This window comes from Balaenoptera ricei, chromosome 11, assembly GCF_028023285.1.
Source record: "Balaenoptera ricei isolate mBalRic1 chromosome 11, mBalRic1.hap2, whole genome shotgun sequence".
Classification (NCBI taxonomy): domain Eukaryota; kingdom Metazoa; phylum Chordata; class Mammalia; order Artiodactyla; family Balaenopteridae; genus Balaenoptera; species Balaenoptera ricei.
In genome coordinates, this window is record NC_082649.1 from 29,878,315 (window position 1) to 29,905,492 (window position 27,178).

General features: G+C 39.6%; 1 protein-coding gene across 5 annotated transcripts; it reads right to left on the reverse strand.

Annotated features, from left to right (window-relative positions):
* Positions 1–913: 913 nt before the first annotated feature.
* Positions 914–27,095, reverse strand: SLC25A27 (solute carrier family 25 member 27). 5 transcript variants are annotated; one of them, XM_059938561.1, is made up of 10 exons: positions 26,807–27,095; positions 24,177–24,368; positions 22,293–22,377; positions 19,180–19,302; positions 16,821–16,933; positions 13,127–13,211; positions 8,652–8,744; positions 7,942–8,044; positions 5,967–6,000; positions 2,178–2,370 (listed from the first exon to the last, which is right to left on the reverse strand). In XM_059938561.1, the coding sequence occupies exons 1-9, from the start codon at positions 26,910–26,912 to the stop codon at positions 5,971–5,973; spliced, it is 930 nt and encodes a 309-aa protein (XP_059794544.1). In that variant the 5' UTR covers positions 26,913–27,095; the 3' UTR covers positions 2,178–2,370; positions 5,967–5,970. The 5 variants fall into 5 exon arrangements, with proteins under 5 accessions (XP_059794542.1, XP_059794544.1, XP_059794543.1 ...); XM_059938563.1 differs by having other exon boundaries at positions 2,196–2,270; XM_059938562.1 differs by lacking the exon at positions 2,178–2,370 and adding an exon at positions 2,447–2,537.
* Between the last annotated feature and the right edge of the window lie 83 nt (positions 27,096–27,178).

Consider the following 27,178-nt stretch of genomic DNA (forward strand, 5'->3'; position numbering starts at 1 on the left):
TCAGAGGTTAAGTATTATCAATACTGAGCTGAAGATAAATACCACCAACAGTTGTATTATAAGAAAGTGAGTCTGAAATGGCTGTCTTTCAGTATGGACACAAAATTACTGAAATTTTATTTCTTTTTATTTACTGTGGGTTATTTTGGAGAGGAACAAGATGATTTCAAGTTGGTAAAATAAAGCAAAGTTCCAAGATACATTAATGAAAATGATTTCACTGGAAAAGTACAACTGTGATAGGATATATGTGTTGGATCTACAGGATTTGGTCAGATTCTGGAGGGTCTTTATGTTTTAGCTAAAGTATGGTGACTCCATTCTAAAATGTATGCTAAAGGCAATTCAAATTCATTTAAAATGTCTAAGACAAGAAATGCCATAAAGAAAAAATCTGTTTTTGGAAGATTCAATAGCACTGGACTGGGATGTTGTGAAGATAACATAAGGCATTTACTTGGTACCTAATCAGTGTACAATAACTGTCAGTTGTAATAATAATTAAGAGATCTGTATTTTTATCCTGGCTCTGCTACTAAGTAAGTTATGAGCATGAACAACTCTACTTCTCTAGGCCTCAGTTTCCTAACTTAGACAATGAAAGAATTAAACCAGACCATCCTAAGGAGTCATTTCCGGTTAAAAAAAAAATCCAATTATTCGTGTTGAATCCAGACACCAAGGAATAGTCTCACTATGTAAGCAATGTTTTTACCTCAAGCCCCTCAAAGAATAAAGCTAAATAAATTTTTTCATGGTCCAGTTTGCATATAATTATTTTGATCCAATATTTACTTGATTTAAAAATGTATAAAATACACACAAAAAACAAAGTTTCCTAAAGTGGTTCTAATACAGAACACTTGAGAACCTAAGTACATAATATTATTTTAAATAAATTTAACAACTCAATTCATACAGATTGACAAATGCAATGGAAAAGTAGACCACTGAAAGATTTTAAGAGATTAAACTTCACATTCTGTAAATTCTACAAAAACAATAAACCACTGCATATTAGTACATCACATTAAAATATATTTTAAAGCATACTCCCCCTCTTAAATGGCAGTGATTATACATCAGTGCAACCGCAGGGTACTTGTAAACGTTTTTCTGTTCCACATCATTCATGCCCATGATAAATCCTGTTTGGTCAGCTCCACGGTCTTTCTTGGGTCTGAGCTTTTGGGGTTTTCCTATTTTGACAGTTACAGCCTCTACCCATAACTGTAGCCATCCATCCAGAAATGCCCACTGTCTGAGGTTGGGGGGAACAGGTGGTATAGAGATGAATCTTAAGAAATCTCTCCCCTTTCTAAGAAAAGGGATGTGATTTAGTGATTGGAGACATAACTGTATACCATAGGCAGTTTATACTTATCACTATTTAGGCAGGAGGCTTTGTCAAATTGAATAAGATTCAGGCTAGAGACAGCTTTAGTGTGATTTCTGAGTTCTCTCTCTCTAGGACCCTAAGCGTTAGGGAAGGGGAGATTAAGAAAGGATTTATGTCAGCTGACTTCATCGTAGCACACTTCATCTTAGCTTTGCTTTTAACGTGCCACTGAGAGGCTGACGATAACAGATGTTTCTTTATTAAAAGGACCTATCCACCCGAGCTTTAATCAAATAAACTGCGTTTTTCATATATTGAGATTCTTGAGAGCTAGTGACAAATTCAAGCTGGAATGGGATATGTCACAAAGCAAACACTCTTTTCTGTTTTCATCAAGGTTCAGTCGGTGGCTGTCAGGTTAGCCTGTGTGCTGGAGAGCTAACCAGTGAACACAGATCAACTAACGACAGGGCACTGACGGAAAACGGCTTCTTCCCTTGAGATCCAAACATCATCTCAACTTGATTTTTTTTTCATCCTCCTGGCAAGAAAAGGTACATCAACTTCCTTCAACACTAGGGAAATCTCAAAATGTTTATTCTTTCACCTCCCTTTAATTTAAAGTATGCACACTTTATCGGCAACAGAAAAGTGAATTATCAAATTTCAGTCGTAAGTACTGACACGACAGGTTAAATATGTTCCGTGGTCACTATGTACGTATGTATTTTTCCACATTCCTATTGTCTGCTTCAGGTCTAAGATGCTGTCTCCCTTCTGGCATTTCCTCCTCTAAGCAAGCTCTTCAGCATAGAATAGCATCTCGAAGGTCGAATCTTCTTGCTCAAGGTAACTGGTCAGGATTTGACTCTTCCTTAGAAAATGCTGTGCTGGGTCTCATTGGGTGGCCTTGTGTGATCCAATCAGATTGCTTTTGAACAAAAATAGGAGTCAAAGAGAACTTGGGTTTCCAGATAAAAATAAAGTGCTGCCCCCTATAAATCACAGTCTCTGTGGAGTAAGGTGTCTTCCTAAAGAGGTAGAAATAATAGGGGGTGTATGTTGCAGATGCCCGCATTTCAATGATAATGAACACTGTATCTTTAAGGGCTGCATCTTTAAGGGCTTAAAATGGACTGACTCCACTCATCTCTCTGATTTTTTCATAAGTAAGCCAGAACACCAGTGACCAAGGGGTCTGAAAGATTAACCAAAGAAGTTAGTGCATATTTCAAAGCAATTATAAATCTTCTACACATATGCATACACATCTTTGAATGATGAACTCATTTTGAATCCACTTAGGCTGAAAAAAAGTATTTTTATTTACTGTGGGTTATTTTGGAGAGGAACAAGATGATTTCAAGTTGGTAAAACAAAGCAAAGTTCCAAGATACATTAATGAAAATGATTTCACTGGAAAAGTACAACTGTGATAGGATATATGTGTTGGATCTACAGGATTTGGTCAGATTCTGGAGGGTCTTTATGTTTCAGCTAAAGTATGGTGACTCCATTCTAAAATGTATGCTAAAGGCAATTCAAAGGTATTTCACCTTTGTAGAGCACCTTATAATTTACAAAGCATTTTCATGTCTTATTTCTCACAGATTTCTCTGAACAAGTTACAATGGAAAGGAAAGGTACTGATGTCCCTGTTTTACAGATGAGGACACTAAGACTTAGCAATCAGATGCCTGTCAGCATGTTGTGGAGCTAGACCGTGGGCTTCTGCCTTCCATTCCAGGGTTCCTCTTACTGACTGTTACTGGATAAAAGGCTCGGGCTCGGCATGCCTGAATTCTAGGCTGGGCTCCTTGCCTCTACATGTAGTTTACATACGGAGCATGAGAAGGAGGCACTTAAGAACATGAAAGTGAAGATGAAAGATTATCCTTTGAGAGTTGGGTCATAAAACCAACACCTGGTGTATCACTAAATGAATATAAAAATTCACATTAAATGGAGAAAAGGGCTTTTAACTCAGAAAGAACTGACTATGAAGGTGTAACTGTGCCAAAAGGAATTATAAGGGAATGAGGATTATTCAATAACAGAAGATAAAAACGCTAAAGACACAGAGGGAAATTACAGAGGAAACACTGGAAGTAGCCATCAGAGAAAGGGTGTCTCGGATCCAGTTCTTATCTGGTTTGGTTGATAGGTTATGGGTAATATCGATCAGAGAGGAACTCTGATCACATTAGAGTGGAGAAATAAGCTTAAGCAATTAGAATGTAAAATGTATTTGGTTAGAAAGTTTGTAAAGCAATATTTATGTCATTCGTGTTTGGAAATATTGCGCAAGTTATACTGGTAGACTGAGAATATAATAGTGGAGTTAGGAGAAGACATCTTAGTCAGTGAAATGTACGAAGACATAGACAAAATAAAGAAGTTGTGACGAAACCACACTCTTGTGACAATAAAAATGAAGTGAGCCAAGGATATGACTGCAATTGGATCTAGAAGTGGAGGTCTTAGTTAAGAATGGACTACGCAATCATTCCTAATTGCGCTGGTAATCAGACTTCTTCCTCATAGCACCCAAACTATATGCAAATGAAATAAATATTAATCAGGGATTGAGCAAAGCGAGGTCATATTTTCTCTAACTAGTGGAAGGAACTGGGATTGGGTTTAGCTGGGTTTTGAAGAGGAGATAGAGAGGAAGATCATATAGCCAAATAGCATGCATAGTATATAAATGGGATACACTGAGACTCTTCGTAGATGTGCATGTGGCCAGTACATGCTTTTGTTTTTTCCTCACTGGCATAGTTGTACCACTGAAAATAATCCAAGTGTATGTGAACCCATGTTGTCATAACTGCTGGAAAAAGAAGTTTTTCTCCATTCCTATTACTGTGGGGCTCAACACATAAGTGCTCTTGGGTGTATCTTTTTCAATATTAAGTTCACAAATAAGCTCTTCCTGTTTTGTTCTGTGTTCAGCAAGCAACCTTCTGATTATAACTTGGCTCCCATATAGCTTGAAGTTAGCTGTCCAGAGGACTTCAGCATCTGGATCACTGGCCAAGTGTATTTCTCAGTGTGGCTGAGCCAATGTTGTGGTCCAGTCATCGGTTTCAATGAGTTTGGCTGTAGGGCATCTGTACGTGCAAGGCCAGTTTACTCGGAAGTGCTCAGGAGTTAGGCTTCTAAGCTCAGGGTTCTGCACTGTGATAGACCAACAAGGCAATGCCACCCTGGTCATCTTTGGTGGTAATCCAGCCTGTCTCTGGTAACATTTCTCCATCACCACGACCTGTCTCTTTTCTTTTAAAACTTTTATAATGAGCTGCAGGATCTTGAGAAATTCAGTATACTGTCTTAGTTAGGAGCATGGGTTTAGTTAGAGTTGAACAAACTTGCAGTTAATTCCCAGCTCGGCCATATACTAGCTACATGAACTTGAGCGAGTTTCTTATATACTCTGAGCCATGTTTTTCTAATCTGAAAAAGGAGGATAACCCCACCTCTTCTACTAGGTTCTTGTAAGACTTAGAAAAATAATTAATGTGTGTAAAGAGCTTAGCAGAGAGCTTGTCATATATTAAGCACTCATTTTTGGGGTCATTTATATATACTTCCTGAGTCTCATGTATAAAGAGAATGGGTCAGATCAAGTGGTCTCGGCGCTCCTTTGTACGTGATGTTCTCCCTGCCCCTCACTTCTCCTGACCGATTTTGTTTTTCATCAGTGGTCTCACCCATCCTCATAGTCTCTCACACTAGAAACATCAAAGTCCCATTTCCTTCTCTCCCTCCCTCCCTTTCTCCATCTGATCGTTTAACTAAGTCTTGTGGAGTCAAGCACAAATGTTCCTGCAATCCATCTTCTCTCCCTTTCTACAATCATCTCCTGGCTAGACCACTGCCGAAACGCCCTTTCTTGCATTCTAGCTTTCAGTGTAGCTTTGACATTGCTGCTGCAGGAGTCTTGTCCCCAGGCAAATCTTAGCCCATGGCTTCCATGTTCAAACAGATGCTTGCTACCTGCAGAGTTTCACCTAAACTATTTTACTTGGCCCCCGCCAAGATCTTTCTCAGCCTGGTCCCTAAGTGCTCCTCTAGCGTCCTCTCCCACCACCTGCCCTCTGAGGACCTACTGTCCAGCCACACGGAATTTCCTGCAGTTCACCAGACATATCGGGGCCACACATGACTTGGTGCCCCTGCTCATGTTGCTCCCTCACGCTTTTCTTGACCTACTGATCAAGAAGACACCTCCTGATCCTTCAAAGCTCAGATCAAATATCACCTCCGGGAAGCCTTCTGGGACTTCCCAAAGAGTTCAAGCCATTTGACTCCACTATCTGTGTTCTCCTGTTTTGTTCACAGCACTGGCAGCCTCTTTAGTAAGACTGTGTCCTCTGGAGTCAGACTGCCTGGGTTTGAGTCCCTGGCTCCCACAGTTACGAACCACCCAGGCCGGTCAAGTTATTCAGACACTTTACGCTACTGTTTCCTCCTCTGTAAAAGAGAGAGATGATAGTAACCTACTAAATAGAGAGTTGGGAGAATTCAATGAGTTAAGCTGAGAGCATGATTAGCATAGCATTGGCCATATACCAAGTGATTTAGTAATATTAGCTTCATAATTTCTGTAATTTTAACTACTTACGTGTCTATCTTCTCCCATCACATTGTACGCTCCTCTAGCGCAAAAAAAAAAAAAAATAAACATCTTATTCCTTGGTGTTACCAGCACTTATGATAGTGCCTGGTTCATGCAGGCCAAGTCAATATCTTCCTTTCCATTAAATATCCACAGATTTGAGATAACTTCAAAGTACAATCAAAACAATCAAAATTATATTTTACAACTTAGGTATGCTTTTGTATCAGATATTGCCAAGGGCTTTGGCTACTGATTTCATGTTAATAGATAGACACCTACTACCCTTGGTGATGTCATTTATCCCCAAAGCTTCAGTTATTATCTGTGTGTAGACAGTGCTCAAATCTCAATCTCCATCCTCATGATTCTAAGATCCAGGCCAATATATTAAGCTAGTCATCTAGACATCTCTTCTTAGATGACCTACGAGTATCCAAAACTTACCATATCCAAACTAAACTTGTTATCCTACCACAAAATCTTCTTCTCTGCAAATGGTCCCCATTTTAGGAAATTATATCATTGTTTGCTCAGGGCAGGAATCTGGGAATGAATCCCGACTTTTCCTTGCCTTCTCCAACCACTTCCCCATCCAGTCGTGTTCTTTTTTAATCTCCTTTCTATCTCCTAAATATTTTAAAATTCTATCTTCTTCTGTCCCCACTGCTATATTCCAGTCCAAGTTATCATTATCTGTCATCTATCACTACTCCTGGTCTTTCCTAAACCCCCATGGCAGCCAGAAGGGTCTTTCTAAAAGTGCACATGTCATCAAGCCAATGCCCCTCACTCTCATGGGTCCTGTGGCCCTTCCTGATCCAGTCCCTGCCTCTCTCTGGCCTCACCCTGTGCTGCTCTCCTCCACATCTCCGTGCCTTGGACAGCTGGGTTTTCTTCAGTTCTTTGAATTCGTCATATTCTTTGTCCACTCCATCTAGTTCCTCCACCTAGAATGTTCTTTTCTGCCCTTTTGACCTGGCCAAGTCCTACTCATTCTTCAAATCTCAATTCAGAAGTCCATTCTCAAAAAAATAAATAAATAAATAAAAGAAGTCCATTCTCCAAGGAGGTTTTCTTAATCTCCCAGGTTAGGCTGTCCTTACTTGCTATATATATTCTGATAGCACCAGGGATCCCCACCCCATGCCCCTGACTCTTCCACTCATTGCTTCTGGTTTCTTACTCAGTGTTTGTCCTGACTTAGACTGGAAGCTCCTGACCTAGACTGGAAGCTCCAGCACTGGAGCAGGGGCTGAGACTCTTAGGTTCATCCCAAAGCCAGGCATCGAGTACAGGGCTTTGCATGGAGTAGGTGCTCAGTTAATATTATTATATCATATTGTGTAAAGTATTGATTGTTTGAATTTCTAAACCCATAACTCTTCCATTCTTTCAAATATGTTCTAACTTACCAAATACTTGAGTACCTTGTTTTTATTATATTTGTTATGTTACTAACATAAGTCTATCTAATTCTACATCTTAGTTCACTTCAGTAAAAAATAGCATCCAGACTAAATAAAAATTATATAATGTTTTCTTCCTAAGCAGAGCTTTGTGGTGATAAGTATTAATGGGTAATGCAACATTTATCATCAAAGTAACTAATTTTGTTTGAAACAGTAACATTTTGATAGGAATGGTCTCATATGAAATCTGTATACCTATCTCAAAGTATAATATTTTGGCTAAATAGCAAAACGCTTTACATTTCAGAACAATCTATCCACTGGCTTTCTAACAACATAATATCAACCTATTCATTTCTGATGTAACTGAATTATTTTACCTTAATCTACCAAGGGACTTGGAGGTAAAAGAAAATGAAAAGAGATGTAGAAAAGAAAGAAAGAACCATGGTTGGGGGCAGAACCATGCCAAAAGCCAGAAGAGAAAAGGAAAATATTTAGAGAGGAAAAGTGATTTAAGAATTAATATAAAGAAAACAAAAACAAAGGCAGGAAAAACCTAACTTTACCATTCGCAGCCAAGAGGGTAAAAAGCCTTTATAGAGACTCATGAATCCTTCTCCTTGAACAGCCTGAATCAAGCAGTCAGTTGATGATTTATACAGAAGGCCCCTAAAAAGGAAAGAAGACAATTTTGTTAAATTTCTTATGTGTAAATAGATGTATCAATAAAATTTTTAAATGGTCTAAGAAAACTTACTTAACTATTTTCTGCTAGCTTAGAAAAAATAATATTTGTGGTTCTGTATATAGAGAGCACCTCTTTTGAGTTTAAAGATATTTTCAAGGTTGAGTTTTCTGATTCACCCCATCCTTGGTCTGATAACTTAGAATTCACTCCACCTGATCTCTTCCAGAGAGAACATACTGTTTTATATCAGGTCAAATTACCCATGTTACCTCTAAGTCATAAGCTTCTGAAGGAAGTGCTCTGGAAATTCTCAACAGAGTATATTTTCAAAAACTGTTTGAAAACAACAAAGTCATAATAAACACCTTGTGTCTAAATAATACGATGGGTAAATTAGCTTATTTCCCCAAATGCACAGTACTTTTCCATCAGACACAAAGCAGGTAACTGCATAAAAACAATTTCCTGGTTGAACACATGTAAACACAAAAACACATTCCCATCAAGAATAAATACAGGGAAGGGTCTTTAAAGAACAATATTATTACAGACATTCAGATCCATGGATACTGAAGACTTTCTGTCTACCTTCCTTGTTTATCTCGCGGTTGATTCATTATTCGGCTTTTGATGACATCAGCGGGTGTTCCCAGAATAGAAGCTACCAGTCCAGAACAAAAACTATAGATACAAACAAATGAAATAGAAAGATAATATGTAGCAGTTTCTAACTTTTAAGGAAAGGGGATTTGATATTTAGAAATAATGGAATACTAAATCTAGTACTATAATATTCTTCATAATAATGCTGTTTTAGCTTAAAATCAATGATAACTTAATTCATTAAAGAGGTAGAAAAAAAAAAGAATCTCCAGTCAACAAATATACATTGAACATCTGTTGTAGTCAGGCACTCTTGTAGGCAGTAAACAAGACAGATAAGATCCTGTCCTCAAGGCACTTACTTGGGAGAGGCAGAGGAGAAATGAATAATTTCAGATGTGGTTAGTGCTATGAAAAAAATAAAATGAGATCATGTGATAGGGAGTAACTGGGTGACAGGCAGTCATGGAAAGGCTCGTGGGTGGCGGCAGGTCTCGACATAGATGCTTCCTTCTCACCAGCTAGATGAGAGACTAAAGAAGCAGGCAGAGAAGGCTAATTTAAGGAGTTTGATTTTTTCTCCATGCGAAGGGAAGTCATTGAAAGGATCGTAAGTGTGGGAATCACATAATTTGGTTCATAATTACCCCCTCTTGAGAAAGGCTTCTGGTCAGTTACTCAAGACAGACAAAATGGATGTGGCCAACCCACTACAGAGTAAATCAAGATTCTGTAAACGAGTGACTAAACAGTTCAGAGATCACCATCAGTTCATTATGAATGTGGGCATGAGCGAGGCAATACAGGAACATTATCGACATTCCATAACCCGAGAACCCATTCACTGCTGTAAACTTCTCCAGGAGAAACACAGATGACGAGAAGAGGGGTGGCTATCCTGAATCACAGGAAATGGAAGGCCCAGGACCCAGGAGGTGGCAGCTAAGTCCACAGATGGAATCGGGGGGGCAGCCTGGGCTAATGGAAAGCTAGAAAGAAAAACTGTGGAAAACTTTTATGTCCTTCTGGAACATCAAGTACCTCCCAGAGATAAGGATCACTGAGTTCCACGCCAAGCAAGGCCTTTGAAGTTTCTGAAGGCTCTGTGGTAGGGAAGCTGAAGCTGCATTAGGAATCTTCACACTCTATTACTCTCAACTGCTGCAGCAGGAAGTCCCCAAGCTCTTTATGACTCTTTCAGGTCAGGATTGATTGTTCAAAGGAGAAACTCACTTTAGGAATTCTTGAATTCCAGAGAAGGAGCCCATTATGACCTATTTACATTTTCCAGCAAATGACCCGACTGTGCATGTAACTTTTCTTGGGTCTTTTTCCACATAACAGGCATTGCCTATGTGGAAAGAACTTACTGTTTCACCATATATATCCCAGGAGGTGTAGACTGCCGCTCTTTTAACATTCTTTCCTATTTGTTCAGATACTTTGCAAGTCCAAGTTTAATATCATTTATTTTAATATACCTTCACATTTTTACATAGAAATGTCTCAACTAACACAAAGTTCACCTAAGTTCTAAAACTTAGGTCTACTAGAAACAGCATACAAGACCAATCAAGAGGTAAGGAAGAACAAAGAAATAGGATAGAAAAAGGTACACAATTTCCCCCTCTTGGCTCAAAAGATTGGAGGGAAACACTACATTTTTACTTGTTCATTTGCTTCAGCGAGGCTGGGTGCCAGCTCTGCTTCACACATAAGTGCCAAGAGTGGAAACGACTTCTACCAGAGTGTTAATATTATTAATAAATTCTATTTTTAAAATGTAGGTAGCCCTCATTAATTAGTAGTAATTAACTAATTTATTATTAAAGGATTTATTTTTACCTGTATAATAACCACATCAAGAACCCCCTTTGGCAACTGTCGCCCCATTTGGCACACAGAGACCTTAGGGGCAGCTGCCAGTGGCCTGCCTCATCCTCTTCTTATCAAATTGTTTTGAGGAGGTAGTGTGATCTGGCTAGGCTCCTTTAAAAAATAAATATTAAAAGAGAGCAAACAGTATATTAAGGAGGCCTCAGGTAAGATGGTCAAAGTGAGAAGAGAGAGGAGTAAAAGGAACGTCAGTTTCATCAAGCTACTTGGCATGAATGTTGCTGCTTTTTGCTATTGACCTTTATCACTCCCTGCTAGTTAACACCCCAAAGTGAGGCCCAGGACATGGCTAAAGTGATAATGGACCGAGAGTGATTGGGTAAGTCTTCTGTTCTCTCTAGGAGACCAGATGGCCATCTGCAAGGCTAGTTCGTAACAGTCCATCAGCACTGTGTCAGAATCAGCAATCCTCTTCAGGATCGACTAAATAATCATGCTCATCTGTGATCTTCACACAGTGTAAGCTAACCTTTTGCACAGTTTTACCTCTCAATAGCCTCGTGATTTTATTAAAAAGAGGGAAGAGGGAATTTTTCTGGTTTTTCTGTTCTGTACGATTTCCTGAATTAATTCAACACCCCACCTTTCTGCTGCATCCCGTAGTAACGTCCTTTGCCACCTGCCTCCCCACCTCCCTAAAATCCCAGCCACAGTCTTCTGCTGCTCCTCCCTCGCCCCAGAACTTCATTTTACTTACACTATTGTTTTTAATTGTGGTAAAATACACATAACATACAATTTACCATTTTAGCCATTTCTAAGCACATGGTTCAGTGCTTGCGCCATTTTTACTCTTCTTCTTCATACCAGATTCCTCTCACTCAGATGCTGATGGCTTGTATAAATCTCTAGATTGCACAGCTGCAATCCCCTTCCAACCTCCATGATTGCTCATTTTACCCTGTGACACAGCCTGCAGAACTTCCAGATCGCACAGCACTGTTTACCTACTTAGCTGTGAGTTTGTGGTTAGCGACTTTCGAGCTGCCTCACGTACCACACAGACTCCTACCAACCCAGTTAAAAACCTGATCCAGTGCGTGGAGCTCAAGAATGAACCAAGTACCGGTCACCCCGTTTTCTTAAAACCTGACTTAGAGAACAGTAAGATGAAGTTATTTCAGATTAGGGCTGGAACATAGTGATGGGAAATCCTATGTCTTTCCAAAAAAGACAGATCCATTAGGTGGAGTCGGGTCCGTTAGGCAGATTTACACCTGCTGGGAAATTCTTGAATCTGAAGTTAGAAGTGTGGCATTTTGAAGACCATTTGGGTGGAAAGACAATGAAAAAGAAACAGAGGTAACATCACTGTGGGACTATTAGAACTGAATATCCTGCTCCGAGAATAGATCATAACACTGAACAGACAAGCCTCTTGAAAGACAAGAATATCTCTCAAGATGACTTGACTGGGTAGAAACTGGGGAGGTCTCACAAGCAGAGTGAACAGCATGGACGAAGATAGTGAAGGGAAGAATGTAAGGGTGGGTACAGATATCATACAGATGTTTACAGGACAGAGGCCTAAAATCCTCAGTCTTCTCTGTGAAAGAGGTGGCTGGGCCATTGGCTACAGAAAATATGGTGTTGCTTGTGAACACACCTGGATGAAAGTTCGGAACGTGAAAGAAAGCTGAGCAGAGACAGAAAGATTGCCCTAGCAGCACTAAAGATAACACTTATTTTAAAAGAGGAAGAATGAAGAAAAACTACTCTAGGAATATTAAGTTAAGGTGAACCTGAAATTTGGAATCGTTTATATCTATGTCTATTTGTATATCTCCAAATATCATTAATTTGGCACTACTCATATACTTTTGGGGTTGTCTAAATAGCATAACGGGGTCTAGAATTTGGAAACAAGATCGGAAGCTAAATAGAATCGTAAGGACACTTGACATCTATAAAGTAACTCACTCTAATGGACAATTTGAACCTGTGTTGCAAAGAATTTAAGCTGTTTCTCTTTCCTAGGATGCTCTTCTTTATCATGTCTCTGTCCGTCACAAGCCACAGCCCTTCAAAACACTTATCTAATTCTGTCTCCTTTGTAGGCCCTTCTGAGCGGTTATTTTTTCTCTCTGCACCTCCCACCCCAACTCTACAGTAACTAGTCCCTTTCTTTTAGCACTTACTGTACAGTCTTTTTATACCAGTCTTGTTTTTCCCCTTGGTACACTCCCTGGGAAGGAGTGTGGTTTACCTTTTGTATCCACTGCAGGGCCTTGCACAGTGCCTTTAACCTAAAAGGTACTCAGACACACCCGTTGAATTGAGTTGGAGAATCAGTTATCAGAATCTGACCCTGGGATGGCCCCATCAGGGTACAAATATTTGGGGAGGTTTAACCTGAAACATTCTGCAACTCTGCCCCTCCCTTCTCCATTTTAACTGCAACAAACTTTAAGAAAATTGCTCTTTATAAATGTACTACTGCCTTTCTTTAAGGGTGATATCAGTAGGTTCTCAATCGAAAGAGACAAAAGTTAGAATTTATGCCAAATATGGAAGAAAGGGTGAGATAGGAAAAAATAGAAAGAGACAAACTAAAACAGTCTTACCTTGATAAGCCATGAGTCATGATATTGTCCTCCAGTGGTGTATTCAAAACCAAGTAGTGTTTCACTGTATCGTAAGTGGTTAAATCTGGCAATACATAGAAAAAGAAAGCTTAAATATCATTCATTCAACAATGAATGTCTTTTGTGTCAAGAATGTGCTAAGAATGGGGCAGGAATGTGTAGAAGGATGAAAGATCCCATTCTTGCTCTCAAGCAGAGGAAAGCAGATGGAGGGGGAGGAAAAGAGGAAGAGAGACAGGCACCCAATTACATCATTTGAACATCTGAATCCAGCTCTGCTTAAAGTCAGTTCAACCCCTGCACTTTTCAGTGTTGGAGCTGACGAACTCCTTTTTTTAGCCTAAGTTAGGTTGAGTTGAGATTCTGTCACTTTAAACAAAAGGTCCTGGTCATTATTCTACATTAAGTTTTTTATACTTTTTTCCTAATGACAAAGAAGAGCTGTTGAAGGGTTTTAAGCAGGGGAGGGATAGGTCACAATACTGGAGTTTTGTAAAGATTACATACACCAAAGTACAGAGAAGGGAATTGGAAAGAGGTAAGAATGGGTAGATGCATTTGATCATTCACCAGATATCTGAGCGCCCCCTATATGGTAGGCGTTATTCTAGGCTCTGGGGAAAGAGCCGTGGACAAAATGAACAAAATCCCCATTCTTTGTTGAAGGCTGAGACAATAAACAAGTAAGTAAACACATGGCATTTCGGATGGTAGTGACTGCTCTGAAGACAAGGCAAGGAAAGGGGACAGCGAGTGTGGGAGGGTGGGGAAGGCTGGTGTATGTGAATTTAAATAGGGTGATCAGGGAAGACCTCGCAATAATATTTGAGCAGATACCTTAAGGAAGCTTGAGAAAGTACTCTTTGTAGATATCTATGACAAAGCGTCCCAGGCAGAGCCACAGTATGTGTTATAGCCCTGAGGCAAAGTCAGCTTTGTATGTTAGAAGAACAGCAAGAACACTAGTTTAACAGGAGCAGAGGCAGCAAGAGTTGGAGAAGGGGATGGTTCTGAGCAAAGGAGTGACTGACCTGGGCCACTATTTATAAGATCACTCTGGCTGTTATGTTAAGAGTAGACTTATCAGGAGACAAGGCAGATTAGATATGAGACTGCTGCGGTTCTTCTGGTAAATGATGGTGGCTTGGATAAGAAATGATGGTGCCTTGGATAAAGGGGTGGTGGAGTGCTGGTCAGATTTCGGGTGTTTTGAAGACAGAATCCACAGGATCAACAGGGATCGGCCAGCAGATTGAATATGGAGGGAAGGAAAGGAAGCAAAAATGACGGCAAGGTTTTGAGCTTGAACAATTTGAAGGACACAGCTGCCATTTATGGAGATGCGAAAATGAGAATGGACTACTTTAAATGTTTTAAAGTAAGATGATAGGCACCAGTGATCCTGATTAGAAAAATTTCAGATGCATAGTGGGACAAAATGGCTGTGGGGTGTATGTGGGGAGACTAGTTAGGAGACATTTGTAGTGGTCCAGTAGGAGGAGATCAATGATACTTGGACAAAGGAGTGGCTCCAGGGATGAAGGGAAGTGGATGAACTTGAGATATATATGCAAGACAGAATTGGCTGGATTTGGTGACTGGTTGGCTGTAAGGAGCAAGTGAAAGCAAAGAGATCAAAATCATGCCCAGGTTTCTGGGTTGTTCAACTAAAAAGATGATGATATCATATTTTGAGATTGGGAAGAACAGAGAAGGAAGTGATTTAGTAAATGAGCTTGGTTTGGACACATTCAAAGTGATATATTTAAGATAACCAAATGAAGATGCTGAGTAGATAGCTGGAACTTGGAAGAAAAATCTGGGCTGCAGTAGATTTTGAAGCAATGAATTGAGAACGACAATCTGAAAGGTTTTCTGAAAACCAAAATATCCACCAATATGATGCAGCAGACATCAATGGACTGAAACAGCAGTATATAAAATAGATTTACTCCCTTTGATGTTTGAGTGATATGTTACTATACCTCTCAAAAATGCTATTTATCAGTTTCTTAGAATCATATAACTTTGGTCTTAGGAGTCTTTCATCCATTGATTCATTCATTAAATGTTTGTTGATTATGTACGAGGGACTGGGGAAATAAAGAAAAATGAAACATAGTCCTTGCCTTCAGGGGGCTCAAAATCTAGAGGAGGAGATAGACACATAGTAGAAAGCAATGAAATGAGGTAAAACTAATAACAGAGATAAGCACGGGGAACTATGGAAACACATAAAGGGGCATCTAACACACCATGACCTGGGAGGGGTGGCTGCAGGAGGTTTGGGTAAAGTACATGGGTGGAGAAGACACCTCAGCTACGTATTAAAAGATCTGCAGAAGAAAACTAAATAGAAGAAGAGGGATGAGGACAGAGAGTGCAGAGGTGAGGAAGAGTTTGGTGTGTGCGGGCAGTGGAACATTTTAGCTCTTGACTCTGCTTCCCTCTCTGCTCCAGAGTCAATGAACTGCTCAACCCCAGAAGACACAAGTTGGATTATACTGGCCTTCTGTGTTATGTTATGAAATTTCCACTTTATTCTCTGAGTGATAAGAAGCCAGTGAAGGGTTTTAAGGATACCAATAACATGTTCAGATCTGTATTTTAGATAAAGTTCGATGGATACTGGGTACAAATTTGAGGGCAGAGGAAGAGACCAGTTAGATGGCTGTGGCAGTGGTCTAGTTGTGTTTTGATGGTTACTATTGTAAAAACAGTCATTTTAAGGATACTAAGGTAGTAGACATTGAGGGGGGAGACTTTCTTTTAATTGAAATATAGTTAATGTGTAATATTATGGTTATTCCAGGTGTACTACATAGTGATCTGACATGTGCATACATTATAAAAAGGTCACCACAATAAGTCTAGTAACCATCGGTCCCCATACAAAATTATTACAATATTATTGTAATAGTTCCTTATACTGTATATTACATCCCTGTGGCGTATTGATTTTATAACTGGAGGTTTGTACCTCTTAATCCCCTTCACCTATTTTGGCCTCCTACCCTCCTCTCCTCTGGCAACCTCCTGTTCTCTGCATCTATGAGTCTGTTTTCATTTTGTTTTGTTTTGTCTTTTAGATTCCACATTGAGATCATATGGTATTTGTCTTTCTCGGTCTGACTTATTTCACTTAGCATAATACTGGGGGGGCATTTAAGAAATATTTAGAAGTTAGGAGAAATTAATGACTGAATATGGGAAGTGAGAGATGGGGATGAGTTAAGGAAACATTCGGATTTCCAGCCTGAGGTGCCCAGCTGTATAGAATGGATTATACAGCAAGAGGAGCAGGATTACTGGGTGGGGGGGAGAAGATTTGTAGTCTGCATATAATGACCATCACATATGGTACATATACCAGTTTGAATCTGAGAGGAAGGTATGGTGTGGAGAGTAGCCCTTAGAAATGGTTTGGTATTATTTCCTTATTGTCACAATTTGCTAGTTTTAGGAAATCCTTTTCAAACATCGTCATAGAATAAAGTGAAAATGTTCTAGGGAAAATATTCAATTATGACATTATAACATAAGGGAAGACTGTTGCCAGTACATATTATTAAAAATAATAAAATAAATATTCTCATTTTCCCCGATGGAGTGCTTATAATTAAAATGATGAAGGCGATTAGGACTTCGCAGAATTCAACGAAGTTTCCATTACCTCCCATATTCACCAGCGCTGCTCTTTGTATATTGGGTACCCAGCCTGCCCAAAGCCCACGTATTCCTCCTTCAGCTAAGATTTTTGCAAATGCATGATGCACACCACGAAATCTAAAGGAAAATAATAATAAATGTGAAAACTCTATGCGTTCCTGTGTTTGGAATGCAACTGTATAAGCTTTGCCTATAGCTGTTATGATTTAGAGTAGAGTAACATCTTAACTATCTAGAATTGTTAGAAATTAAAGCAATCCACTAAGTCTAATTTCCAGATAAACGTATTAGTTCTTTAGAAAAAAAGGCCAACTTTTGATGTAAACACTTTTTTATAGAGATCTTTATAAACTGTGACATCCTCTTCTCAGATTATTAAACAGATTAAAACTCCTTTCTTGATATTTTACATCATCTGTGCCCATATTAACTATAGGCAGGAAGAGTGGTTATCAGACCTCTGAGTTCATTTTACTAGTATTGTGGGAGACCTTCAAATTTTGTAATTTTACCAAATAACATCAAAAAAATCAATTCTCATATCATCTCATAAAAGAAGTGATATTTTTAGACCAAAAAGTAGGAAGGACAATTTCATAAGAGTTCTTAAAACTGAATACTTTGGGCTTTATGAAAATTTATTATCTTGCCTTTATGTTGCACATTTTTCTATACACAGATGAAAAATGGTGCTGAACCATGAACCGAACCTGGAAACCTATGATATAAAATAAAAGCCTGGGTTTTATATAGTCAGACATACCTGGTGTCAAATGCCATCTTATTGCTTACTAGCTGTGTGGCTTTTACTCAGGCATTAAACTCTCTGAGTCTTACCAAAAAGAAGGACATTCATAATTGCTATTATGCTATATAAGAAATTTGCTCACGAATGAGGTCACATTAACAAGTGCACATTTATTGTGCACTTATTAAGCACCAGGCTTTTTATATACATAAGATACATTTTATTCCTGAAAACTCTATGAAGTATGTTTTATTATTCAAATTTTCATCTGAAGAAACTGAGGCTTAGGGAGGTTAAGGAACCTGACTAGGGTAACAGAGCTAAAATGTGGCAAAGGCTGGATCTGAATCCCAGATTGTCTGATCCCAAGGTTCATGCTCTTTACAACATTAAATATTTTTTCCTACTATATCAAATCCAAAATGTCCAACATGAGAGACAGAGAAGGAAAAATATTGAGGTGATCAGTTAAAACTCAGACATTGCTGGACCCCAATGGTTCCTTCTCTCCATGTATCAAACCAAGGCAACATCACTTCACCCTGCTACATAGTAACAAGAAGTTGTTACAGGATGACAAAACGGGTCCTGGGATTCTGTAAACTACTTGGTTAAGTCAGTGTGGTACCCTTTTCTCCTCTGCTGTACATGTTACTTATCTCCCTGTTGGGAAGGGGGCCTGGACTGCCACAGCCCAACCCCACTTTCCACTGAGTCAGCTAGAGGAGCAGCAGAGCGGAGGGCAGTGATCACGGTGAACTTCCAAAGGAGGCCCCCAAACCCCCCCTGACCTCTGGCTCAGCGGCACACACGCAGTGTTCAGAGGATCTGACCCCTTCATACTCAGCTCAGGGCACCCTGCACTTTTCCTCTTTCCTGGGAGAGGTCTGTCTATCTATCTGCAAGATTTGCCCCTTTCCCAGGGGAAACTGCCTAAGTGGTATTTTAATAAATTGTTGAACAAGAGGCCCTTTGAAGAAAGGCAGACTTCGACAATATAGGGTAGTGCAATAGGAGGATTTTATATCACAACAGCATAATAATAATAATAATAATAATAATAATAATAAAAACTTCCTTAAACTTGGGAAAAGAGGAGCGAAATTAGGGAAGTAGGAATAATTTGCAAGCTTCACCTTGCTATTTCCCTTCCTTCAGAGAGAAAGGGAAAGAAAGCAAGCTTTCTGGCACCTGATGAGCCAGGCTCTCTGTCATGGAAACCATCTGAGACAGTCCCTTTTAAAGATGAAGAAACAGACTAGAAATGTTAAGTGACTTCTACAATGCCAAGCCACAGTGGCAGAATCAGAATTCACACCAGGGCAACCGTTAATGATCAGACTCTTTATATCAAGCTGCAGTAGGGGACAAGTCTAGCTGCCTTGTCTGCGAGAGCAGCAAAGAGCGATGCGTATGTACAATTTGTCTGGTGGAGAACATGTACACCTTATAAGGCAAAGAAAACGTCCATCTCAGCTCTCCCCTTAGTGAATACCACTTCCAAATTAAGAGTCAGAATTAAGGTCTTAACTGAATGTTGGGTTACAAAAACGCATAAGTCATTAGAGAATGTTCAAAGGGGAAAGGAAAGTTACCCGTTGGTTGGAGAACTTACCGCAATGGTTTTCCTTCAAGTTTCCTTTTTCCTTCCATTTGCATCTGAACCTTCACTAGGTCAGTTGGGTTGGCTAAAAATTGGCCAACAACACCGGCCATCATCCCTCCAATCACTGATTTCCTAATTTTAAAAGGAGATACATTTTTTTTTAAAGGTTGCTATCAATTTCACAGATTCTGTAGGGAACAATAACATGCTGGTACAGCCCCTGCATAAGAGATTTAAGACACAGTGAAGCAAAGAATAGACCCAGACAGATCACAGAGGTTTGTCTGTTTACTGATGGGAGGGTTCAAGGACCAGGAGGAGTCGGAATTCAAATCTGAAGTGCCAGGGGCCTTTCATGGCCTGAAATTCAAAGGAAGGGCAGTTGCTTCAAAGACATAATTTAACTACAGTTTAATTCTGACCGCAGGAGAATAAAAACAGCATTGATGTAATCAGTTTAACAGACAAAGGCCGGTAAGTCAAATTTTATGGATTACTATTTTTTAGTAGTTTTCCAAGGCGAAGGGGTTTTGACAGTGTTCCTCTCTTTGAAGAAACTCTTTCTGTCCCTGGACTCTTCCTCCTCCTCACCTCCTGGAGCCAACAGTGAACAAGTCTAGGCTATTGTACTTAAACATGCCCTGAATCCTTCATCTTCTCCCCACTCCAGCTGCTCCTGTCTCAGGACACGCCCCAGTCATCTTCTACTGAGATGATGGCAGTGGCCTCTTGGGGGGAAAGGGGTAGTTTCTTTCTTTTTACTCTAAAACAATATTTGAAGAGGTACAAATGAGTACAGAGTAGAAGAGGGTACCTATCCCCAGTTCCCCTCTTCTGAAGTGATCGCAATGACTAGTTTCTCTTATACTTTTCTAGAGATAATAACAATGCGTTCACTGAATGCATGACATCAGGCACTGTTTTAAGCACTTTTAAAAATATCATTTAATTCTCATATAGACTCTTATGACATTAGTACCACTGTTATTTCCTCCTTACGGATGAGGAGACTGAGGCACAACGCAGTTAAATGACAGCTCACACAGACAGTGAGTAGTACAGCCAAGATGTAACCCCAGGCAGTCTGAGTGCAGAGTCCACCGTCTTAACCACTAAGTTACAATTGACGGTCTGTGCACACGTGTGCGTATGTATAAAGTATCTTTTTTAAAAGTACAAATGCAGAATGCCAGGTTGTACACTGTTCTGCTCTTAAAGGTTATCTCTGTCAATTCATACAGAGCTGCCTCATTTAAAAAACCGTTTCATAGCATTCCATTTTATGACTACTCCATAATTTATATAAGCAGCTAACTCTTCACTAAGAAATTTGAACATTTATATGACATTTGATAGATCCTGCCAAGTTCCTTTTCACAGTACTTGTATCAATTCACGCTCCCACCAATAACCTATGAGCATGACTGTTTCTCCTCACAGTGATGGGTGCAGTATGTTACCACTGGCTCTTCTCTTTTCGAATCCCATAACCACACCTCCTGTGTGACACTTACATGATTCTACTTGTTTAGGCATCTGTGTCTATTACTGTGAGTCTAGTCAGGGACTATGTCGGGGGATCATGCCTTTTTCATCACTATATCCTCAGTACTAAGTATAGGACTGACACAGCATAATCACTCAGTAAAGACCCAGAGAATTGTTCTGACTGGGTCAGAGGACACAGAGGCAATCCACCCTGAGAGGTGGCTTCAGTAACATGTTTCCTTTGAACTTCTTACCTAACCCTTTCACATCTGGAAGAAATTACAGAATGCAAGAACTATTAATCTATTCCTTCTCCAACTCTGGGAAAGCAACTAGTATAGCTTAGAACATTACAATTTTTCAAAAACAGCACCAAGAGATTTTGCCTGGAAGATGAAATTCTACTTATTGCCCTTTTCTTATAGTTGTGACTTGGATTTTTCTTTTCAGCCCAAAAAAGATATTGTAGGCATCTTTATATGTTCTTCATATAAAACCCATTCTTCAAATAGCTGTGTTATGTCTCCCTGTATAAATGTCTCATAACTTATTTGACTACTTCCAGATTGCTAGTTATTTAAATTAAAAAATTTTGCTATTATCAACACTGCTACAGTCCATATCTTAGTGTGCACGTGTGTGTGTGAGAGACTCTATGCATAGGTACAAATATTTCTGAATGATTCTAATCATAAAGAAGGAGTTGCTAGGTCAAAGGATTACACATTTAAAAATTTTAACAGGTAAACTTTATGCTCCAAAAAGGTTATAGTAACTTATTCCCATTAACAGTTTAATGCCTAAAAGTACTTATAATTAATTTCCCTGATTACCGGTGAGGTTGAACATTTTTACATGTTTAATGAACACTTACATTCCTTCTTTTGTGAGTTGCCTGTTGATATCCTTTCTTGATTTTTCCTTTTATGTTCTTTATGTATTTTTCATTGATCTACTGGAGTTGTGTATTTTACTTGTATTAACCTATTTTTCTCTGTTTCTATTATAAATGTTATAAGTGATATGCACTTACATTCATCATCTCATCTAATCTTACAAAAACAAAATCCTGGTGGTAGGTATTAACTTCCACAGCAGAGAAAATTGAAGAGAAAAAAGGTGAAGTAGTTTGCCCAGGCTACATGGAAACAGAGAAGGAATATGAGCCCATCTCTGTTTGACTCTAAAGCTTAGGGTTTCTCAGTAGAAAGAGGAATAAAGAAGGTGCTCCATAAGAATTCTTTTAATATTAAAATATTAAATAATATATACATAATTTTTATATAGGTATATACCTGTGTGTTTGTATACAATATGCAGTAAATGTTCAATTATTTGGATTTATATTGTAATTATTTATTATTTTAAGCCTATACCTTGAGGCAATTTTGGTACAAATGCACAATTTTATACAAATCTAATGGACAAACAGTAAAACCTTCCGGGCACTAGTATATTTTCTTTTTCTTTTTTAATTGAAGTATAGTTGATGTACAACATTAAATAATTTACAGGTGTACAATATAGTGATTCATAATTTTTAAAGGTTAGGCTCCATTTATAGTTATTATAAAATATTGGCTATATTCCCTCTGTTGTACAATACAGTATATTATTTTCAAAACAAAACTTACCAAAGGGGATAATGCTTATCTTCACTTTTGCCAAACACAACTTCACGGAGATGTTCGTAAGTGACCATTCGACCTCCAGAGTACACTGTGCAAGACAGAGCATTGAAAGGGTGAATCTGGCCCTGTGTTTAATAAAGTAAGAGGATGCTTTGACATGGCCTAGTCAACCTCTCTAGCTGTGTCTTTCTCTCACACACCCTAGGCTTCGGACACCTGGTCTTGATGGTTCTCCAAATGGGCATGCCTTTTAAAACCTCAGGCCTTCTCCTGTGTTGTATGATCTTTCTTGAATGGATTCTCCCTTTCCTGACTTGCTAACTCCTCCTACTCTTTCAATACTCAACTCAAAGAACATGCTTTCCAAAAAGTGCCCTCTGACCTGGCCTCCAGTGTTCTAGGCTGTCATTGCACCTGCCACGCTTCTCTGATCCCCCAGAACTATCCAGGCATGAGTCTAATATGGCATTTATCATCTTGATTAGAAATTAACTTGATTTTCTTGTTCATCTTTCCATCAGACCATGAGCCTTTCAAGGCGGGTTTTGTGTGTTTTCATTACACTATATGCCCTAGTACAGAGCTTGGTACACAGCAGGCATTTTCATTCAATAAACATGCACAACTTCATTGGATAATTATGTTAAGGTAATTTTTCAGTCAAGTGTCAAACATATGAAATGAACCTTAACTGTAAAACCACATATGGTGGTCAACAAAATACAAATGAAAAGAAGTAAAACTCAAAACGATAATGGGAGGCAAGGAGAAACTATCCAAAAAAAAAAGAATAAAAAAGAAAAATTGTGAAAATCAGTACATGGTACTCATATAGAGAGCTTTTCTTGATATTTCAAGAAGTTTAATGCAGTATTTTAAGATATTCAAAAACATACAAAGCACCAAAACAATAACAGTCTAATCACACTTCTGGACAGTTCTTGGTGAATACACTCTAACCTGCTCATCTGGAGAACTGAAGCTTTAAAAACACAAAGCTGGTAAACATTAGTACTGGGCACTTTTCTGATCAAGGGTCCCTACATATTCGAGGAATGATTATGATTAGAGAAGAAAAACGCCATACCCATCCTATCTCCTTTTGAAGGCAAGTTTATTCTCCTGTCCACTAGCTGCAAACTCAGCAACTCCTATCTATGTGAGTGCCCCTTTGGAAGCAGAGCAGAAAAGTGTTCTAACTGGCAGCAGTGTCATTTCAACTACTTTCCTTTCGGAGTGACTAAGGACCCACATAGGTAGCCTGGGAACTGAGGAAAAAATCACCTGTGTTGCATTTACTCTATTGCCAAGGTTGGATTAGACAGTCATCCCTGTTCTCTTTCAGATCAACCTGGCCTCTGACACATGGGACAGAGACTGGTGAGGCATTGCCCTCAAATATATTTTAATTTTCAAAGAACGTAAAAAAAATATTTTTAATTTTGTGTTTAAAGTTCCTCAAGTGGAAAAAAAAATCAACTATTCATCTTTTTCTTTCTTAAACTTAAATAAAAAACATTTTTATTAGGAAACTTTTCAAGCATACAGAAGAGTAGAGAAAAATAATACAATTCCCTATATATCTATCATGGAGATTTATCAATTGCTAACATTTTCACCATATTTGCTTCTTTTTCTTTTCTTTTTTTTTTTTGCTTAATTATTTTAAATTACATTAGAGACATCATGACATCATGACAGTTCGTCCCTAAATACTTCTGTATGCATTTCTAAAACCCTAAGGCTATAATTCCTTAATAACCTTATATTCATTTATCATATTAGCAGAAGAAAACTAGCTGGCTTTTGAACACAGCTCAACAGGAAAGCAGACGAGACAAACACAGAACTCGTGACAAACTCACCAGCTAGAATCAAGATAAATACCTATGTGTCTGTAAATGGCAGGTGTCACTCCTTGCCAGAGCTTTAGAAAGCCTTCCTCTTGGACAATCCCCAGGGCCGTGTGCACCATGCCCCTATAGGGAGCAGACTCTCTTGCACCGTCTCCCAACCGAGCAAGGGCAGCTTCTCCTTGTATTTGGAGTCGAGTTTTTGTGAGATCGAGGGGAAAGGTTGCTAACAACGACAACAAAAACAAAACGAGGGGGAAACCCGTAACATTCAGAGAAACAAACGAAATTTTTAAAAAGAATCACAGGACCCATATTTTAGTCAGCACAAGATGGGTGATTCTCAGATTTCAGAATACATCAGAATCAGCCAGGGAGATGGTTAAAAATTACACATTTCCTAGCCCCACGCCTATGGAGTCTCAGTAGGTTGATGGGGTTTTAGACATCGGTTGATTCTTATACACTCCCAAATTTGAGAATCACTGTCCCAGAGCAGCCCCAGAGCACCAGAAAGAAAACAAAAAGTGACAAGCCCTTGGGTTCTTTTTCGGTCAGAAATTTCAGTCCAAAACCTACGTTAGTCCTTAATGTTTGCCTTCCAATGTGAATAATTTCCAGTACTGTACTACTTATGACAGGTTCTTAACAAATGCCAGATGAAGCTGAATTCTATCATTTCGTGGGCGATGTTTGCACGTAGATGAATCACTAACCTGATGTCTGAGAAAGAGAAGATGCAACATAGGGTTTATCGTGTCTTTCATATCAAAGGGTGGCAGGCTCAATATTCTTTCAATTAAGGAATATGTTGAGTTGGTTTTCCAGCACTGATGAGTTTTATGCGTAGCTTCCTTACAAATACCACCTGTACTTGAAAATTTTTTTCCTAATGATTACATCTTGAATTAGAGATAGACCTTTTACCGGGAAACAGAGTGAAGCTATCTGGCTCACATAAGGAAGATCAAGCTCATAACTTTATACACACAATGATTCAGATAAGTTCATTAACATTAGTGACATTACATAAGCCTTTTCAGTGACCACCACCTGATACAAAACCATAGCTATGCCTTTTCCAAGAGAACACAGAGACGGGGGAAGAGAATATTCAGTCTTAACCACTGGTCTTTGGAAAAGTTAATTATCTTGCTGTTAGTTTTTCTAAAACACAAGTTGTGTGCATATAGAGAATTTAAGCATTCCTCTGTTGACATGTGAAACCTGAAAAGTCTTAAGATATAGGCACCTCTATATTAGCATAGGTTATGCCTCTTAAAATAATTTTGGTTTTCTTGCTGGTTACTTAATGCTTCAGGTTCCGATCCTAAATCAGTTTGTACTCAAAGCCATCTCATATTTTGATTCCCCTTCCCCCATACAATTCTCCACGAAATTTTAACAGGAGGAATGTTCCTTTACAAAAGCCATTGGTCACAGGGGGAACATCAGGTTAAAACAAAACAAAACAAAACAAAACCGGAAACATACCTAATCATTTAGCAATCTGCTTTTAAATTTTTTTTAAGTTAATGAATTGTATTTCAGTAAAAACAATGAATAATAAAAATTCGCCATCAGCTTTGGGAGAAGAGAAAGAAAAAAACAGAGGGTCCAAAGGGCAAGAGTGGAGGAGCACAAAGGGCAAACAACAGATCATGTTCTGGCTCTGCTGGAAATACAAAGTAAACTCATTTTAGAACAGGACAAACTAACATTTACACATCCAAGCTATTCCTTTTTTTTTTTAATGGGCAAGAAAATGAAAGGGTAATCTTAAAATGCACAGTGAAGGCAGGGAAAACACAGGCACTCTAGTCACAAAATTCTTGGAAGAAACACCACTTGTTCTTACAAGGGCATCATAGTTCTACTCTAGGTAGCCCCTTAAGTCTTCTCTGACTTGCTTATGCAGATGTAACTGTTCATCTTCTCTGCTCTTATGATATTTAATAACATCTTCATTATACTAAGTAGCATAATGTAATTGTCTGTCTCTGCATGTCTCCCCACCAGCCTGTAAGAAGGTCAGGGCTGGGTCTTTCGAACTATATCCCTACAATCTCCAGCACTGTCATAATAATGTTGCAATGAGCGGGTGCCTTGCCTTGGGTTTAACGTTTATATATTATTAACTTCTCAGAGTCCTGCAAGGTAAACACAGTATAGATGAGTTCCGCTCAAAGAGGTCAACTGGCAGATGCTGAGTGGATGCTCAGTAAGTGATGGGTAACGAACTTAAGTCCCACAGGTTGGGTTCACAACTTGGACCCAAAACACAACGATATAGTGAGGCTGTGTAAGAACACAACAGAGATGACCTCAGTAAAGATGAAAAGTGGACTGGCTTTTAAAAAGGGCATCCTCACGAAAGAGAAAATGATCCCTATATAGGAATGCCAGCTCAGGAAGCTTCTAAAAGGACACATTCAGGCGCAATAGCACACCCGAGGGAGACGAAATTGGAAGGAAGAGACCTTCGTGACCTCCAATCCTTCCTCCTTACAAGGTTGGCCTTGCCCCCACCCTGCCACACCTGCAGGAGAGGTGTGGACCAAGAGGGCTGCATCCACCCAGAAACGAAGCCACCCGCCCGGCCCCCCACCCCCGCGCGACCCCTCGACGACTCGCGGGGGAGGCCCAGGCTGGACGGCCGGGTACCTAGCTCGGCCACGGTGGCCGCGCAGCCCGACAGGAGGAACTTGCTCGCGCGGGGCCATCTCTGGGCGAGCGGCGAGAGCCTCTCCTCATCCTCCGGAGTCGACATTCAGCAGCAGCACGGGAGGACGATACGCCCCTTCTGGCCCGCGCCCCGCGCCGCGGCTGGAATGCCACCCGGCCAGGGCGGCTCCTCCTCAACTGGCGAGCGGCGGGGCGGGGACCATTTCCCTTGCTCGGCTCCGCCAGATGGGCCCAGCGAACCTGCACCCTCTCCCTAGCAGCCTCGGGCTTGAGCAGCCCAGTGGGGTGAGATCGGAAAACAACGCGAAGCCCGCGAGGCTTCTGGGAAATGTAGTCCGCGTGGCTCCGGCC

Coding starts and splice junctions, on each gene's coding strand:
- SLC25A27 (XM_059938559.1), bottom strand. CDS start 26,912: ATGTCGACTCCGGAGGATGAGGAGAGGCTCTCGCCGCTCGCCCAGAGA. Junction 13,212..16,820: donor AGCGCTGGTGAATATGGGAG/GTAATGGAAACT, acceptor ATGTATTGCCAG/ATTTAACCACTTACGATACA. Junction 8,045..8,651: donor CCGCGAGATAAACAAGGAAG/GTAGACAGAAAG, acceptor TTTCCTTTTTAG/GGGCCTTCTGTATAAATCAT.